A 19518-nucleotide genomic window follows, 5' to 3' on the forward strand; every position below is an offset into this window, starting at 1 on the left:
AATAAAAAGTGAAAAAAAAAGTTTTTAGCTAGAAGTTTCTTGAAGATTTTTTCTCGAAAATGATTGGCTACATTATCTCAGAGTGCATTAAAAACTTCATTTGAAACTTTGAATTTAACATTTTTATATCGTGCAACACATGTATTTTACGTGGAAACTTTAGTGAAAAATATTCAAAACTTGAAAAATTTTTAGAGCTGTTTTTTCTGAGTAATCATAAAGAATTTACTTCAACTTTTAGAAAAAAACTAAAGTTTCACTTTATTCGCCTTTAACTGCTTTTGTTAACAGAGTCTGTTCCATTTAAATGGATAATTTAACTGAGAACTCGTTCAAATAATACTTTAATGAGTTCTCCGTTTAAACGAAACTTTTTACGAGTTCTCCGTTGAAATGAAACTTTTTACGAGTACTTTGTTAAGTGCGTTAAATGATGCGGTGGTTTTTGTTGTTGTTACTTAGTAGCCGTCAACTAAATCCCTCTACGAACTTTTTAACAAAACCTTCCAAAATATGATAGTGATAACAGGCCGGGTGAATAAAAATGAGCAATTGCTTTTACTCAGTAATTGGTCAGCTTTACGTGAATAAAAACTTCGACAACTTTTCTTAAGTTCACGTAAAATTGAGCAATTACTGAGTAAATTGCTTACCTTCACGTGAAGGAAAACTGCTGAAGTTTTTACTCACGTAAAGCTGACCAATTACTGACTAAAAGCAATTGCTCATTTTTATTCACCCGGCCTATTATTGCAATTATTTTAATTTTAATACAATATTAAAACTTATTTTAAGTTTTATCTATTTTTATTTTGTTACGTTGTTTTAACATTTTTACGCAATTTTAACAGCTCATCAAGGGAAAAAAAAAACATACTTAGTAAAACTCCAAATGTAAATTAAAAAATTTATATCACAAAGTATCATAAACCTAAATAAAAAATTTTTAAAAAATCAGTTTTTTGAGCGAAAAAAACAATTTGCATCAAAAGAGTAAAGGAAAAAAAAAACAAGACGAAATTATATAAGCGCAAAAAAATTGTTCCGGTGATTTATCATTTAAACAGCTGGTCAACATTCAAGCAGGTACAAGAGGTACAAGATCTGGAGAAGATGGTTTTGTAACAAAAAAAGACTATTCAATCGTAAAATAAGGATGGTGTTTTTTAGAAGCTTGCGATCCAATTTTTTCCACATCGTGTTCAAGTGCTTTAGTATTCTGTAATGTGTGTGCGAGTTGAGGACGAGAATCAACTGTTTTAAAAGGACTCTCATATTCAGGAAACCGATCAGGTGGATATTTAATTGAGCTACTGGCAATAGATGCATCTAGTTCACTGTACTCTGAATTATTGTGTATAATACTGGGTTTTTTTTGATATAACTGTTGATAATGACCTGGGTTTATTTCTCCAAGATTGCTGTATACTTCTCTATTCTCTTCAAAGCAAGCGTCCTTTTTAAATTATAAAAATTTTATACAACCAGTAATTATAACAGTACTAAATGATTACAGAGAAAAGTAAGAATGAAAAAAGAATAACAAAACAAAAGAATTTAATAAACCTTCGTTTTGTGAACATTGCTTGATTGCGTATTGGAAATCGTATCAGCTCGCTGAAACGTGTTATTTACGTATCCATGTACTGGTTTCTCTCCCTAAAATAAACTTAAGTACAAAAACAGACAAAAATGTCACAAACACAAAGTTATTTAAAAGACAAAAAAATTTTGAAAAAGTTATTAACTTTATTTACATAATCTACAATGTTTGCAGAAAATATTGATTTTTTTGTATTATTCATAAAGTTATCTAATTTTTACAGAAGATCAACATTAAACTACCCTAAGTGAATTTTTTACAGAAGATTAACATTAAACTACCCTAAGTGATGCTTTGGTGAAGGGAATCTTTTTTCTGTAATTTCTAAAAAAAAAAAAAATTCGAGAAATCTAATCAACTTGAGAAAGAAAAAATAGGCGAGCAGTAACAATTTTTTGAACTGTTTTAATGTGTTTAACTGTAGAAAGGGAAATGATATCACACTATTTGTATTTTTGTTCTTAAGTCAAAAATATGGTTCAAACCTTTTGTAAAGAGTGCCACAAATTACGAACATGGAGACGATAGCAACTGCGACGGTTATTCCTATTATAAGTGCTCCATTGCTATTTCCAGTATTTCTGACTGTCATGTTGAAAAAAGACTGATCCGTGGTGCCTATTAAACTTTGGTTTTTCGGCAACATTAGGTTTACTGTAGAAAAGTTGCTTAATTCTTCCGTATAGTTCTTTGGCAAAGCCGTCGATGAGCCTGCCGACGTTATTGACAAAATTGAGTTATAGTAGCGAAGCTTTGTGTATGTGGCGGAAGAGATATACGGTTCACGACTCTTCAAGGATGTAGATGGTAATGGTAAAAGCGATATATCTGTTATAAATATACAATAATTACTATACTTAACTAGTTTATACTCATACAATTTATCTGGAACGCTTTGATAAAAAAATAAAACACTATACCAGGATCTTAATAACTAATTGTGAGGTTTTGAATTTTAGTTTCTTAAAAAGATTATTTAAGATTACTTAAGATTGTTCTTACATTCCCCAGATATTTTCAGCAGAACACACTTATCGGGTTTATCCTTACAACTAAATGAAAGTCTAAGAATCTTTCCCGCTAATTGCTGCGCTCTTTTGCTTTGTACATTAATCTAAAAGAAATAACGTAGTGTATTATTCCTGTTAAAGAGCTTCAATGCAGATAAAATGGTCATCTGCTAAAACTACTTTAGATCTGCTAGAACTTAATGAAACAAATTTTGGACGAGAATAGAAAGAAGCATCAAAAATTTATATTTAATTACTCAAATCTCATCACATTCTTGCGATCTGATATAGCAACTCACAATCTATGGCTACCATTTTGGATGGGAGAAAATAAACAGTTTTGACAAACAGATGACGTGCTTCGTTAAAATTAACGAAAAATGTAAGCGGTATACTTCTAGAGTATTTAGACCCACTTAAGCTGCAGCATTGCAAACAATATTCTTATCAATAATAATTACGTTCAAAGGATAAATACCAGAATTCTGAAGGCCTGAAGCAGCAATGGCAGGTATAGCATTTAGTCATCACACAAAAATTTACCCAAATAGTCTACGGTTACTCTTCTACCTTGATGACTTGTTGTTTGTAAATGCGAAACAGAGCAAACGACAAAGTGCCATGCATTTATCATAAAATCTAAAAGGGGAATTTTTTTTGGCTTAACAAAAAATCTAAAAAGTAAAATCATTTAGGCAATTCTAGCGCCTCAGATTATCTCAATTTTCAGGTAAACTCGGGCTTTGATATACATCTTAAGTAACTAAATGAATAGAAGAAAACCCTTGTCTATGGCTTTCTGTGAACATTAATAAATTTTTAACTGAACGTGACCGATATATAGTAACTGTACGTGACCGACTGCTTGAGGTTACGTTTTGATAAGTGAGAAATAGATAAAATTAGAGATTGCAATTCCGGGATCCCGAAATCCCGGGATCCCAGCCTTTTTTATGATCCTGAAATCCCGGGATTCCCTATAAGATCGAACAAAAAAAGCGTAATGAAAAAATATATAAAAATAACAACAATTTTGTGTATCAATAAAACAGTTTTTATTTAGTATAAAGTTGTAAAAAGAATTGTAGTTTCAGTTTTGTAATAAAATACGATATCGAAAAGGATTGATTTAGAGGAAAACAAAGTGAAAATCTTCGCACTATGTCATGTTGGTTAGCATATACACTATTTAAAAATTGAATACGATCTGATTTAAATAATAGATTTGTAAGCAATGAAAAATATTATTATAATATGCTTGCTTGCGATACCCAGACTTTGTATCAATATATATTACGGTATCAATATTTATTTTATAATAATTCGTTATATAATACAAATTTACGTCGTTTCTAAAAAGTTATTTACGTAAACACTTTTAAAATATTCGCGTTAAGTTAGTTAGATTTTTTAATAACTTAGTTACTATTGTTAATAATTTTTAATGGCTTAGTTACTATTGTTAGTTTTTTCAAACAAAAGAGAAGCGCGTTTCTTATAAGGTAGAATCTTAAAATTAAAAACTAAATCAGCATGTCGTATGTGGATCTTACAACTAAAAGTAACTCAGCTGTTTGGAAATATTTTCTACGGGATGAAAAAGGCCAAACAGCGATGTGTAAATTGCCAAACTGCAAGAAGAATGAACTGTTAAAACTGGTGGTGGGTCAACAAAAGGACTTCATACACACATGTTGTCGGTGCATAATGTGAAGGTCGAAATTCCAACTTAACCTAATATTGCTAGAGAATGCATACCAGATAAACCACCAAAAGAGAAATCTAAACCACTAACAGAATACTTTTCGATTTATGAAAGGGAAGATAAAACACTTAGTGCAACACTTGCTCGTTTAACGGCGTCTGACGGGCTTTCATTTAATGTGATTTTTTCTTCAACAGACTTACGTGCTGCTCTAACTGCTATGGGATTCAGAAATCTACCAACGTCAGTAAACACAATTCGTAAACATGTAGTAGAGTACAGCAAAAACATAAGATTAGGCTTAGTTCATCAAATTGAAGTGCGCAAGAAAACGGAATTCGGTGTAGGAGAGAGATTTTCTTTGTCTTTTGATGAATGGACGTCACTTTGAAATTGTCGCTACATGAATATTAACGTTCATAGACAAAACTCTCAGTTCTGGAGTTCAGGTTTTGTGCGAATAACAGATTCAATACCAGCAGAAAAGTGCATTGAACTATTAGAAAAAAGAGTTAAAGACCATAGTCTTGATCTATACAGCGACATTGTGGCTAAAATGACCGACGGAGCTAGTATTATGAAAAAAGTTGTCAGGTTACTGCCTGCCAACCAACAATTATGTTTTGCTCACGGCATACAACTTACTATATTTGATGGTCTCTATAATAAAAGAGAATTCGATGCAAATCAGCCAGACTTTAACAATGAATTTTCTGACAGTGATTCATCCGAGAATGAGGACATTGAGGAAGATTTGTTGGAATACAATCATGAAAGTGTAAGACCTAAAATTGAACTAAATGAAGTTCATTATGGGCCAGTCATTACAAAAGTACGCAAACTTATACTAAAATTTAGTAGAACGAAATCTTACAAAAATATATTAAGTCTGAATTTGGAAAACAACTGTCTTCAGTAATGGACTGCAAGACACGGTGGAGCAGCCTTCTGTTAATGATTAAACGATTTTACAAAGTAAAAAATTGTATACAAAAAGCATTAATTGATATTTACCCAGTGCAAGATAATTCTATAGCTCTTTCACATGATGAAGTGACAATATTATCAAAGATTATTACAACTTTAGTTCCCATTAAAGCAACGGTTGAAGCAATATGTCGTCGAGATTCTAACTAAGCATCGGCGTTACCGCACTGGCGGTAAAAAAATTTCGGTAAAATGCGGTAAAATGCGGTAAAACGCGTAATACGCATTTTTACCGCAGTGCGGTAAAAATGCGTATTACGTATGCGGTAAAAATGCGTATTACGCATTTTTACGCTTTCTTGTAACAGAAGACGGTAAAATTGCGTAAAAATGCGTAAAATCGGTAAAAATGCGTAAAAATGCGTAAAATGCGTAAAAACGGTAAAATTGCGTAAATACGGTAAAACTGCGTAAAAGCGGTAAAAATCGGTAATTTCGGTAAATTGTGATAAAAGTTTGTATAAGCGGTAATTATTATGGTAAAAAATTACTTTGTTTTTATCAAGTCAGATAGTTGTTAAATAATTAATTACCCTCTAAAATTAAATTAGTCTCCTATATTATAAGCTTGACAAAAGTCAAGAAAGACTAACAACCTCAAAGTTCTTCAGTGATCTGATTAGTATACCAAAATCACTACCGAATAAAACCATCTTCAAGAAACAATGTCTCTTTGGAATTATTTTACCAAGCGAGACAGAGAAGAGGATAACATCTCTGGCTCTGGCAGAAAATCAGGATTTGCTGAGTGCAATAAGTGCAAAAAAGTGATTAAGCTGTCTCAAGGTAGCACCAGTGGAGTTAAAGCTCATTTAAAGTAAGTGTTTTACTCTTACTATAATTTAGTATATTTTAAACCACTGATCTCAAAATATAACTAGATAGCGTATTCTATTGTTGTTTTCGAAAAAATATTGAAGCAAAAATTGGCCTTCCAAGATGGCGGCGATCAGAGCTCTTAGCGGTGAACCGATGTACATCTAATAAGACTATTGCAATATGAAAGAAAATAATTAAACAGTTTTGAAAGAAAAACAAAACAATTAAACAAATTTTTAAAAAGTTTATAGAAATGAAATGATTTTTAAAAAATTAGACAATTAAAGAAATTGTCAATTTAAATGTTAAAGTTCAAAATATTCGATATAATTTTTTTATGTGCAATTTACGATTAAATTAATATTTATGTATAACTTATGTACCTTTTAGTTCTTGGTTACCCAATACAGTGTGCTAGAAGGTTGATAACACAACTGAATGGTAAGCGGCAGTGGTGTCTACCTACAATTTTGACAAATTTTATATTTTCAATAACGCAACATGCAGTTGTGCTACTAACCTTCTCAGGGCGTGTCTAGGGGATGTCTGCTACGTCGCTGGACATACCCAAAATATGTATCTTTATATATTTTTTCACAACTTCAATATTTTGAATAAATATGATGCGTCGGTAGATAAAAGCAAACAGAGCGAATAATTATAGCAAACTAAAGCAATAATTAAGCAAACTATACAAGTTTAATTGTTCGAACGGATGGTAAGAAGTTATTAATCCGGGATAACAGTTAGATTTACGATTTGGTATTTTATTATAGCGCTTTTCAAATTGAGAACGGTCTAAAGTTTATTAAAAAACGATTTATATATTAAACGGAGGTTGTTTTAATTTTTGACTTAAACAAATTAATAAAAAACTTGAATGGACATACCTTTTTTACTAAGTTATAAAGTACTTCATTTTTTAAATATTTTCTTTTGTTAATTTAAAAAAAATAAAAGTTATTATTTCTTAGAGAACAAATTCCGGACTTCCATTTCAATTACACCCTTAGTAAAGTTTTAGTCAAATTCTTTTGATATTTATCATCAGGAGGAGAAGACTACAGTTAACAACAAGCATATATTAAAATATATCAATGGACATCCCCAATTGTTTTATACAAAGCTGTGTATCTTTTTAATTACTTGCATTTTGAACAATATAAAAAGAAAGTAAGGGTTTTAAACACTAAAAATTAAATTCGGACTTACGTTTGTACATACACTAAGCCGTCTTACCTCATATATGCGTTTCTCAATGAGGAAGGGAGGGGGGGATGCTAAAATTTAACATTTTTGGGAAGGGGTTAAAATTGCGACTTATCCAAAAAAATTCCTGTACAGGCCCCTGCTTCTAGCACAAGCATTGGGTAGTTAAGAACTAAAAGGTACGTAAGTTATATTGCAAATGCTAATTATTTTAAATTTGAGATTTCTGCAGTAAACAAATACTTTTTCTTCACTACTATTAAACAAACTAAATTGAAACAAACTAAATTGAAACAAACTAAAATTAAAACTCCTACTTAGTTTTACTGAGAATCTGTATTTTATCATATGTGCCCATAATTATGAAAGTGGTCTAAGTCAAAATTAAAAAAAAAATGAATTTATCACTTATTTCACACGACATGATTTTAAACTAAATATATTCAATGTAATTTTTACGTCAAATTTTATCGTCAAAAATGAACCTTTAAAAAGTAGTTGTAATTACAACGTTATACGGAATTTTTAATTTATTCAAATGCGAATCATTAAATATCTCGAAATAAGAAATATGACTTAGACCACTTTCATAATTATGGGCTCATATTTATTCTAAAAAACGAAAAGCAGAAAGTTAACATACAACAAGCTATTGTAAGAATATGTTTTGTTAAATAAAAAAATATTTATACTTGAAGTTTATGTAATTATGTAATATTCCGTTATTTTTATGAAAAAAATCTTATGCTAAACAAAAAAATAGATTTTTATTTGAAACTTATCAATATTTGAGCTTAAGATATAAAATTTGATTATCATTAGTTTCTTAATTTTCATATAGCCGTTCGTTGTATCCGCCGCCTTCTTGAGAGGCCAAAACTGGCTTCGAAAAATTTTGCGTTTATATGAATAAACGAGCAGGCCCGGATTGCGATCCGGGCTAGTTTGTTTATTCATATTAACGCAAAATAAAATTAAGTTGAAATAAGGACAACGTCGAGATCTCGGTAAACGGGCTGGCTCGTTTGCCGAGCCAGCCCGCTTTCCATATAAAGAGGCCCTAACTCTAAATTTTCACCAGTCAACAAAAAAATCTATTAAAATGGCTGCCCACAGTTTAAAAACAGAACCTCTGATCACGTGGTATTAGTTTAAACTTTTATAGCATTTGTTTAATAAGACTGTACTTCAGGATAAAGTAACTACTTCACGCGTTGACAAATTACTAAACAAATTACACCAAGGTAAAGGAAATTAGTTGTCGGCACGAACAGATTTTCATCATTTTTTCAAGATAAATATTTGTAAATTTGGGAACTTTTTTCGTGTAAACAAAGTCTGTCAATGATAAAATAGATCTGTATGGATAATTTTAAAATGACTAAAAAAAGTATAGCGAAGTATAAAAAAGCTTAAATTAAATTTTTTATTAAGATCTGGTTTCATTCAACTCCTTGGTCCTTCATTCACCAGCCTTAATTTTGTGTATTTTTTTAGTATTTTTTCCGACATGTCGCCATTTTTTGCCTCGGCTACTTTATAAGCTCCATAATTTATATTCCTTAATGCATTATTTTTTTAGTAGGTGTATTTTCTTATAGGCTTTTTTATAATTCATTTGATAAAGCATAACCTTTTAAAAAGTTATTCAAATTTATAATTATCTTGCAAAATGCGGTCAGATATTTCATGTTTTCGCTTTTCATATTTCATATATTATTTCAATTGTCATAATAAGCTCATAATAACCCATTTGTTTTTGTCAAATAAAAATTAGTTTATATATAGCTGGTAAATCATTTTATGTTAATATTAAATACTTAGTTATTCTTGCGGTTTGCCATAAATTGACTTTGCTAAATTCTTTAAAACTCTGACAAATTATTTTTTTCTTTATTGTATTTACATTCATTTTATGTATAAGTTATTTATCCTTTACTGTATATATTTCTGTTGTTAAACATAAAAATAGAAAATTCTATAATATTCATAAACTGGATGTCTACAGCAATATAATAGATGGAGTAATTCCCTAGACATGAAACCATTGTGATCTAGGTAGCTACAAAACAATTTGATTTTTGTATTATTTATTTTATCTCAAGTTATACATGTACTAAGGTAGTCAAGCAAATGATCTCAATTTCTTTTCATTGTCCGCGTTATTTCTTAAGGTATTAAGAATGTCTATCTATATAAAATTAAGCTTAAAACTTGGTTCTTTTGCTGTTACCTTTAATAAATGAGAGGAAGTTGAAATGACTGGTTAGACGAGTCCAAAAATTTTCGTTAAATCCGACAGACTTTAATATAATTTAATTTCTATTGCTTAAAACAAAAGATTTCTAACTATGCGCAACGAGCATGGTTCCCAAAAAAAACAATAGGTTGCACGTCCATTTCTTATATGTCCATGGTAAAATGCAACATGATAAAAAAAAAATTATTTAGAATTTTTAAAAAAACACTAATGTGTCTTGTGGTTCATGTATTTATTTTTTATGAACTATCTACTACTGAAACATTGTAATTCGCATCCTTTTAAACATATATAATTCCACTATTTTATTTCAGATCCTGCAATCCGCTATCTTTTTACCAGATGCAAAAAGTCGATAACGAAAATAAAGAGAAGAAATTTCAAGAAAAGAGGAATGCTCAGGCAGAGGCTGATAAGTCCAGTACCAAAAGAAGATATTTTGGTCCTATTAATAAAAACAAAAGGCATGATAACCTCCCACATGATGCATCATCAAGTCACCAAACAAAAATGGACAACTTTACTGAAACAATAAAGTGGCCTTCATAAAGTGCTCAACAGTTGGAATTTGATACCATCCTAACCCTTTCACTAGTTCTCTCTAACCTCCCGTTTCACGTTATTGAAACTGCTGGCTTCAAAATGCTGCTGAATTATCTTTGTCCACAAGCCAACCTAAAAAGTCCAACCACCTTATCCAAATTCAAGCTACCAATGATTTATCGCAATCTAAGACGTGATGTAAAAATGCAAATTGAGAGAGACATCCCGCATTGCGAAATGGCAGCTTTCACTACAGATGGATGGACTGCAAGAAATGGTGATCCCTTCGTCTCCCTTACATTGCATTATGTTACCAAAGACTTTGAACTCAAAAACTTATCTTTGGATTGCCAAAACTTTATTGGGAGACATACAGGGGTTTTGCTTGCACAAGGAATAGACCACATGATTTCTCAATTTCCTGGTCTTCAGAGGGAAGACCTTTACGAAGTGGGTGTTACTGATGCTGCAGCCAACATGAAGAAAGCAATCACGGAAAGCAAAGAGATCAGTGATCATCTAACCTGTGCCGATCATCTGCTCAACACTTGTTTAACAAAGGCTGTAGAAAAATCAGAAGGAATCAATGGTATAATTAAGAAATGTAAAGGACTTGCTCAAAGGACCCACCAAAGTTCATTAGACTGGCAGGACATCAAGAAAGCGTGCGTGGAAGCAAATATAGAACCAGTCAAGATCATTCAGCCAATTGTAACAAGATGGAATTCTAACTTTATGATGCTTAAGTCAATCCTCAGATTGAAGGCTGGTTTACTGGTTGCTCTAGAAACTCTAAACAAACCAGATCTTCAAAGTTTGATTCCGGATGAGTTAGAGTTTATTAGTATTTACAACATTTTACCATTTCTGGCAGAATGTAAGCGATGCTCTGATTCCTGGTCTTCTGAAAATCTAGTGACTATGCATAAAGTTCAAAAAGACATATTAAATCTCCACTTGCTTTGCAAAAGAACCATAAATGACATCGAAGAGCGTGACCCTCAAGTTGCAGAGTGCCTACACAACTTCATGAAAGAATTTGAGAAGGGTTTACCTAATTATGGCGTTGGAGTCAAATACTATAATGTGGGTTCACTTCTGCACCCATATTACAGAGGATATACACTCAAAAATATTGCAAACAGTGAGGAAGGGAGGGAAGCCGCCATCAAGGAATTGGTTGACAATCACCCAACCACAATCCAGTTCTGCGAGTCATTGGTTGATGATCATACTTCGCTAGAAACATCAGATCTTGACGAAACAATGGATCCAGTGGACCTTGAGTTTTTGAAAGACAGGAGGCAGGTTTCAGCGCATCGCCCTGGGACTTCACAGCCTAGCCAATCAAAGCTCAAGCCACCCTTGATGCTTGAATTTGAAAAGTATCAGACTATGGCCTTACCTGAAAGGGATGTGGATGCTTTAGAATGGTGGAAGCAAAATAAAAATGAGTTACCTTTGCTAGCTGGTCTGGCTAGAAGTTACTTGGCTATACCTGTGACTTCTGCTTCATCAGAAAGAATGTTTTCAGTAAGAGGTAGGACAGTTACTGACTTTAGACATAATGTAAAACCAGAAAACACTAGCATGTTAGTTTTTGTGAGTCAAAATTACGCAAGGGTTCCTTCTAACCTCAACGATTGGGAAAAAACTTGCGAAGAAGAGCCGTATGAATTACCACATGTCACACCACCAACTAAGAAGACTCACCAACAGGGAAAATCACATAGTCAAACTGAAACTAAAAAAAGAGGTGCACTTGAAAAGGCTTCTCCAACTTTATCAGATACTCAAACTGGTCCTGAACCTAATAAGCAACAACAGCTACAGTTAGATACTCAAGAGAGTCAAAGGACTCTAGCTCAACAAGAAGGGTATGAAGTGACTCAAGGTAAAGACCAAACTCAAAGTGTCTCTTTGTTTATTCCAATGACACTCCGGCACAAACAAAGTAGAATCAAAAAAGCAAAATTAGGTAATATAATGAAGTCGAATTGAAAGGGGAATGAGAAAAAAAAGTACAGAGCATCTGAGCTTGCAAACATTTTATTAGAGACAGATGATGATATATCTGATGATTAATTTTTTATCAATAACTTGTTTGTTTAAAACTGTAAATGTAATATTTACTAATAGAAATACAAAAAGCAATTTAAAGTATCTTTTTTTAGTTTTTCGGTAATCAGCAAAAAAAGAGGTAATTTGTGATAAAATGCGGTAAATCGTGATAAAAAGCGGTAAAAAGTGATAAAAACGGTAAAAAGTGATAAATGCGGTAAAAAGTGATAAATGCGGTAAAATTGCGTATTACGCATTTTTACGCAAAATTACCGCGGTAATTACGCATTTTTACGCATTTTTACGCTTTTTACGCAGATTTACGCATTTTTACGCAAATTTACGCATTTTACGCAAATTTACGCATTTTTACGCATTTTACGCAAATTTACGCATTTTTACCGACGGTGCGGTAACGCCGATGCTTAATTCTAACCTATTTACAGCCGACATTGCTATTAATTTTATGCTTACAAAATTAAAAGATGCTGACAATAATACAAGCAAAGAAATGCGTAGAGCTTTAATGGCTCGCATGCATGTTTGCCTAACCGATATGATTGGACTTCTGCAATATCTGCATAACGGTCGAAGCCCCGTTGAAGTCGATGAGGAAATAATTAAAGTGCCTTCTTCATTTAAATGTCAAAAACTTTCGGTAGAATTGCTGGAAATATTAAATGCTTACAATTCTGCTCTAGTAAGAGCATCAGTTGAGTCTGACATGCTCGATTTGATTGAGGAACCTGAAATGGCACCTGAGCGATGAAACTTTGGACGCGTTATGTTTCCTGAAGTCGCATTTCGAAGCACAAAAAACATAACATATCTCCTTATATCTAACATAATTTTTTAACATTAATTAACATGTGAAATTTAATTAACATGTTAAATTAAATTCATTTAATAAATATATTTTTAGTTAAATGTAATGTTTTTATTCTACTTAATACTATATAGATGTTGTATCTGCTTTTCAATCCCGGGATCCCGGGATTGATATTTTTCAATCCCGAAACCCCGGGATTGAAAAAGACCTCCGGGATTGCAATCCCTAGATAAAATGTAAGTATTAACAAATTGGTTTAAATGAAAAATCAAAACTGAAATCGAATATCTGAGTAAAAATCTCAAAAAGTTGATAAGAATATCTCAATTAAACTTACCCGTATCGCTGACGTAAAATTTATTGATGCATCTGGTATTAAACTCCAGCCGTCGTTCCCTAATATAGATAAAGTTATTGATAGCAGAGTTGCGCTTTGGCGTGGATCAGGGTACAGTTTGTCGTAGAGCAAATACTCAGAATTCGTAGTTCCTGGTTTTGGAATAAGGACTTTTTCTTGACCATTTTCGAAGTATAGATCACACTCTAATATAAATGAATATGCGTTTTAAACCCTAGAGTATGCCATGGTATCAAATACTTAGCCTGCTAACAATTGATTGAAAAGCTTACCCGAACATAAACCAGTCGCTGTATAGCATGCGTGTGTTCGATAAATATCCGAGTAAGTCGAAAAAACGGTCGAGCATTTACAACGATCCGAATCCCAGATTGAATTACTGATCAAACTGCATGTTTTTTTGTTTATGCTTTTAAAGACATCTCCTGAATCAATGCGTTCAACTTTAAGGCTTGTTGTTGTTAACACCAGTAGATTTGTTGTTAACACCAGTAGATTGAAACATTGTAAAGCATATTTTTTCATTGTACACTCTTGATGAGTTTAAATTAAACTATTCTGCCACGTCGACACTTTTAACGGTCGTGTTTACCAAAACAAGATAAAGACAATCAATTATATGAACAAAACTTATTTTAAACTGAATTTTCTTTTTAAAAAAAATGCTTAAAAACCAACAGCAGTTGCGGTTTAAGAGTTTCATAAAAGAATTCTAATACTGTTTCATTAAAAATTTTTCCTAGCAACTTACACTTTTCGGAAACAGGTCGTAATCATGTTATTAACATTTTGCGGCGTAGTTCTGTTTATGCGATGCGGTCCTAAAGTGTCTAAGTACGTAAAATAATTTGTGGCGAAATGCATTTTTTAAAAAAATATACGAAAAACGAAGTTTTTGTTAATTTCTACCGATGTTTACAAAAGGTTCGGTTAACAAATAATCAAAATTTGTAAAAGAAACGAACTTTAAGTGATAGTTTAAAGTAATTAGTTATTTGACTTCGTCTCGTTTACATGAAAGATAAGAGCTAAATATTGCTGAGCAGGAAATAAGTTACAATAATTTTTTGATAAAATCAGGTTTTGAAAAGAGCAAAAGCATAAAAATTATAAGCTTGAAAAAAATATAGGAATATTTATCGGTCAATTTAACCTGAATTTTAAAGTTTCTCATATTATTATTATTATTATTATTATTATTATTATTATTATTATTATTATTATTATTATTATTATTATTATTATTATTATTATTATTATTATTATTATTATTATTATTATTATTATTATTATTATTATTATTATTATTATTATTATTATTATTATTATTATTATTATTATTATTATTATTATTATTATTATTATTATTATTATTATTATTATTATTATTATTATTATTATTATTATTATTATTATTATTATTATTATTATTATTATTATTATTATTATTATTATTATTATTATTATTATTATTATTATTATTATTATTATTATTATTATTATTATTATTATTATTATTATTATTATTATTATTATTATTATTATTATTATTATTATTATTATCGTTATTATTATTATTACTATTTTTTTTTATCAATAGTCAAATGTTGAATTGATAATTCAATTTTTGATCTAATTAAAAAAACAGGATCAATGATTTGAGGTAATTTGTCGCGTTTAACCGGGATAAAAAATATTCGCCCGTTCAAATAAATTTAAATGTAAATAAATATTGATTTTGATTAATCAAAAAGAAGCGAAAATTATAAAAAAGAGGTATGTAAAAAAGAAGTAACGCGAAAATTATAAAAAAGAGGTATGTAAAAAAGAAGTAACGCGAAAATTATAAAAAAGAGGTATGTAAAAAAGAAGTAACGCGAAAATTATAAAAAAGAGGTATGTAAAAAAGAAGTAACGCGAAAATTATAAAAAAGAGGTATGTAAAAAAGAAGTAACGCGAAAATTATAAAAAAGAGGTATGTAAAAAAGAAGTAACGCGAAAATTATAAAAAAGAGGTATGTAAAAAAGAAGTAACGCGAAAATTATAAAAAAGAGGTATGTAAAAAAGAAGTATGCGAAAATTATAAAAAAGAGGTATGTAAAAAAGAAGTAACGCGAAAATTATAAAAAAGAGGTATGTAAAAAATATATTTAAAAAGTTTTCTTTAATTTGCAAAAAAAAAATTTTGCGTTCACTTAGTAAATCAAAAAAAAAAAAAGCTCATGAACATTTTAAAATTTAATTTTAAAATTAAATTAAATTTTAAAATTAAATTTTAAAGGAAAAAGAAGAAAAATACGAAAAAGAAGTTCTTTAAAGATCACATTATAAAGTATGCCGCAAGCGTTTGGATTTTTAAATGGGACATATATACTCCAATCCATGGGCCATCAGAATTACCCCAAGATTTTTTTTAAAGAATATTTACAAAGTATTTTATTACATAACTGTACAATCAACTTGAAAATCCAAAATCATTTTTATGAAGGCGATTGCAATTCGTCTGCTTTCTTTTATGACGCAAGATATTTTCAATTACTACCTATAGCTTTTAGAGTTACAATCTGGCTATAGATCTCAAATTTATATACTATAAGTGACCTTAGATATCCGTTAGCATCAGCGCTTGTTTTTTCGGTTTTTAACGAATAAGGAATAATAACTAACTTTTATATCAATCTTTTTACGTAAATTTGTGAAGTTTAACTTTTTATGCGTATAAAAATAGCAAAGTTTCCATTCATACACAAACTTGTTAAAACCTGTTATAAAAATAAGCTTAGAAGTTTTTATCGAATAGCAGTTCTAAGCAATGTATTAAGGTGGTAATCTACCTTTAAGCCTAAATCCTGTATTAAAGGTTTGAAGCAAAAAAAAAAACAAGGAATGCGAGGTATCGTTTTTTTTTTCCTGTAATCTTGTTGCTCCGTATGTCAAAATATTTAACTTTTTCAAGTTCTTATTTTTTCAAATCGTTATTAATCGTTAAAAACCGAAAAACGTCGATTCTTGCCAGTCCATTCTTTATGTTTCAAAGAATGCTTACTGTGTCAAAACAACAAAGAAGCAGTTTTTAACAACATGCTAAGACGACGGTTTGAAATAAAATAGTGAGCTTTTGTCGTTGTGTTTTACTCTTGTAGCACAAATGAAGTTTCATTAGCACAAGTAGTAAAATAAAAAATGTTAAATCATTGAAAATCATCAAAGACAGTGATGATTGCAGTTTCTGTATGATCATCAATCTCAATAACTACAAACACAAAACGTTTTGAGAAACTCATTTAAAGCAGAAAGTAAAATAAAAAATCAAACAATAAATACTAAGTTAATTTAATAATATTTTTATCATTGTATTTTTAAGGAGAAAATGCTGTAGCATGCTGAGAATTTATGAAAAAATTGTTTATATTTTGTACTGATTTCGATTTTTTCTTGTGCAGGTCCCAGAGAATCCTTCATCATAAACAAGATTTGGAATGGATTTGCATAACTTTACTATGGAGGTTTTCTAAAGAAGAAAAAATGTGTCTTTAAGAGGTATATTGCATGATTTTAGATTAATTATTTTTATCATCATTATTAATGTCTCAGATTTGGAATAAATTCATTTACAAAATAAAAAGGTAACTAGGCAAGCACACAACGTTGAAACAACGTTAAAATAACGTTGATCAACGTCAATCAACGTTATTTCAACGTTGTTCCAACGTTGTTTTAACGTTGTGTACTTGCTGGGTAAAAACAGTTTTCACAAGGAAACATAGTAGTACCAGCCTATAAAACATCAAAAACTTCAATTTTAGTTTTTTTTTTAAATTTGAAAAATATAATTATTGTAGAATGTAAAATATTTATATGTTCATTTGTAAAAAAAATGACAGAAAATATCAGTTTTATGAGTAAGACTTGAAAAATACGATCTTAGCAAGTTGTTATTTGTTATTTGTTATTTCACGCGGGGATGTATTTTGATAAGAAAAAAATTGCATAATTCTTATGTAATATGTTGCATAATTCTTATGCATAAATCATTTGGAGAAAAAAAAGTAAAAAAATTGAGAAGGAAAAAACTGAGGGGCCTTTAAAAAAAATTTTTGTGATGATGACTCATAGAAAGTTTAAAAAGTATGAAAATATGAAAGTCTAAAAAATTTTAGAGGTTATTTTTGTTTTTTTTTTTTTGTTTTTTTTTTTTTTTTGTTTATTTTTCATTTTCTGAGAAAATGGTTCTTTCAAATTTGAGCAAGGTTATTTTTAACTGCTTGGAACTTACATCTAAAATTTCCCCAGGTAGGCCATCAGAATACTGTGAAGTTGTTTGACCAAAATAAGGCTTTTATGAAATGTTTATTAAAAAATAGACAATGAAAGATGTTTTTTCTCCACACTATTGGACGATATAGAAATGCAATTGTTATTTATATCAATAAAGTGATCACACAATTATCATTTCTTTTTTTTTTTATGTTTTTTTTTTTTTTTTGTTTTTGTCGGCAATTGCAAAATATCATTAAAACAAGTTGCAACAAGAAATCTTGTAATTAACCAATATTTAGAAAACACAAAATTATTCTTGATTTCTATCAGCAAAAAACTTCCATACTCAACAGTTAGAAGAGTAATTTAAAGAAAAAGCTACTACAAGATTGAGTGGTATAGGCAAAAAGACTAGCTAAAAAAGGTGGTTTATGCATTCAAACATAATCCTGGACTGTCAATCAAAGATGCTGGTCAACTATTAGGTTTTTCCTCTGTAACAGTTGGGCGATATAAGAATGCACATAGTTTTAAGTCCTACTGGGTTCAAAACCCTCCCCCCTCCCTCCCTCAAATTGCTTGGACATTAATGATGGAAAAGTCAGGAGATTTGCTATGTTACTGTGCAAACAAATATGAGATGTTGAACTTGAAAAATTTCTTAATTCTTGATGACAAGACAGATCAAATCAGACTTTGAGCAGTAATTGTTTTACTATGAAATTGCTTCTAGGTAAAGGATTATATGTCACAAAGTTGGTTTGATGTAGCTAGTCACTACAAGTATAAACACCTTGCAAAGTTCAAGAAAACATTCCTTTTCAGGCAGACAACTTGTTTATGTGGTAATATAAGCAAGTTTTTTGGGTCAGACATACCAATTAATGTTGACATTCATATTGAACAGTGCCTTTGAAAATGCTTGGTGCCATTCAACAGAATGTATTAAAGTACCGTTACCCAACCATTATTTTTATCAGAATTGGTAAGCTCCCACTATGCAGAACAACATCATGATGGCTTTGTAAGAAGCCAACACTGCGAATTGTCCAAAACATCAGCCTATTGAACGAATCTGGGTAATAGTAAAGAGACACTTGCTAAGAAGTGGAAAATCCGCCAAAAACTTCCCACATAAGAAATTATGGATTAGAAAAAAATGGAAAGATACTTCCAGAGACAGTTGTCAGGATGATAGTAAAGGTTAAAAAAGTAAGGAAAATTGGCCAGACTGGAAAAATTTGATGAAACATTTTACATAAATTCATCATATGGTTTTAGTTATTGCTTTTGTAATAAAATATCTTTGATTAAATCTTGTCTTCTCTCTTATTTCAATTACTTTTATCTCAATTACTTTTATCCTCACTATAATTATACTATTACTAGATATTGATAATTACATCTTTTAGACAGTTCTTAAATATTGCTGTTTTTGAGATATTGGTATTGACAACATGAATTTTACAATAAAAATTAAAAACCATTGAAATTGCTACCATCTGTTATGATGGTGATTCTGGTCAAATCCCTTCATCAACATGTTGTTGAGCTTTTTGTAAAATTTTAGACTCTAGTAAGTTAAGAATAAACCACTGTTTAAAAATGCAGTTAAAGTTGCATATTTTTTGTTGACAATAAATGTATATATATGCATATATATATATATATATATATATATATATATATATATATATATATATATATATATATATATATGTATGTATGTATGTATGTATGTATGTATAAAAATGTATACATACATACATACATACATACATACATACATACATACATACATACATACATACATACATACATACATACATACATACATACATACATACATACATACATACATACATACATACA

General features: G+C 30.2%; 1 protein-coding gene across 2 annotated transcripts; it reads right to left on the reverse strand.

The window, feature by feature from the left end:
* Positions 1-859: 859 nt before the first annotated feature.
* On the reverse strand, positions 860-14207 carry LOC149878857 (uncharacterized). 2 transcript variants are annotated; one of them, XM_090071766.1, is made up of 7 exons: positions 13657-14207; positions 13364-13569; positions 2606-2717; positions 2089-2431; positions 1885-1927; positions 1567-1659; positions 860-1456 (listed from the first exon to the last, which is right to left on the reverse strand). In XM_090071766.1, exons 1-7 carry the CDS (start codon positions 13907-13909, stop codon positions 1136-1138), a joined length of 1371 nt encoding a protein of 456 aa, XP_089927892.1. In that variant the 5' UTR covers positions 13910-14207; the 3' UTR covers positions 860-1135. The 2 variants fall into 2 exon arrangements, with proteins under 2 accessions (XP_089927892.1, XP_089927893.1); XM_090071767.1 differs by lacking the exons at positions 2606-2717; positions 13657-14207 and having other exon boundaries at positions 862-1456; positions 13364-13502.
* Between the last annotated feature and the right edge of the window lie 5311 nt (positions 14208-19518).

Source organism: Hydra viridissima, unplaced genomic scaffold, assembly GCF_058129835.1.
Source record: "Hydra viridissima isolate aposymbiotic clone 2 unplaced genomic scaffold, HvirCarnegie_v1 scaffold_14, whole genome shotgun sequence".
NCBI lineage: Eukaryota > Metazoa > Cnidaria > Hydrozoa > Anthoathecata > Hydridae > Hydra > Hydra viridissima.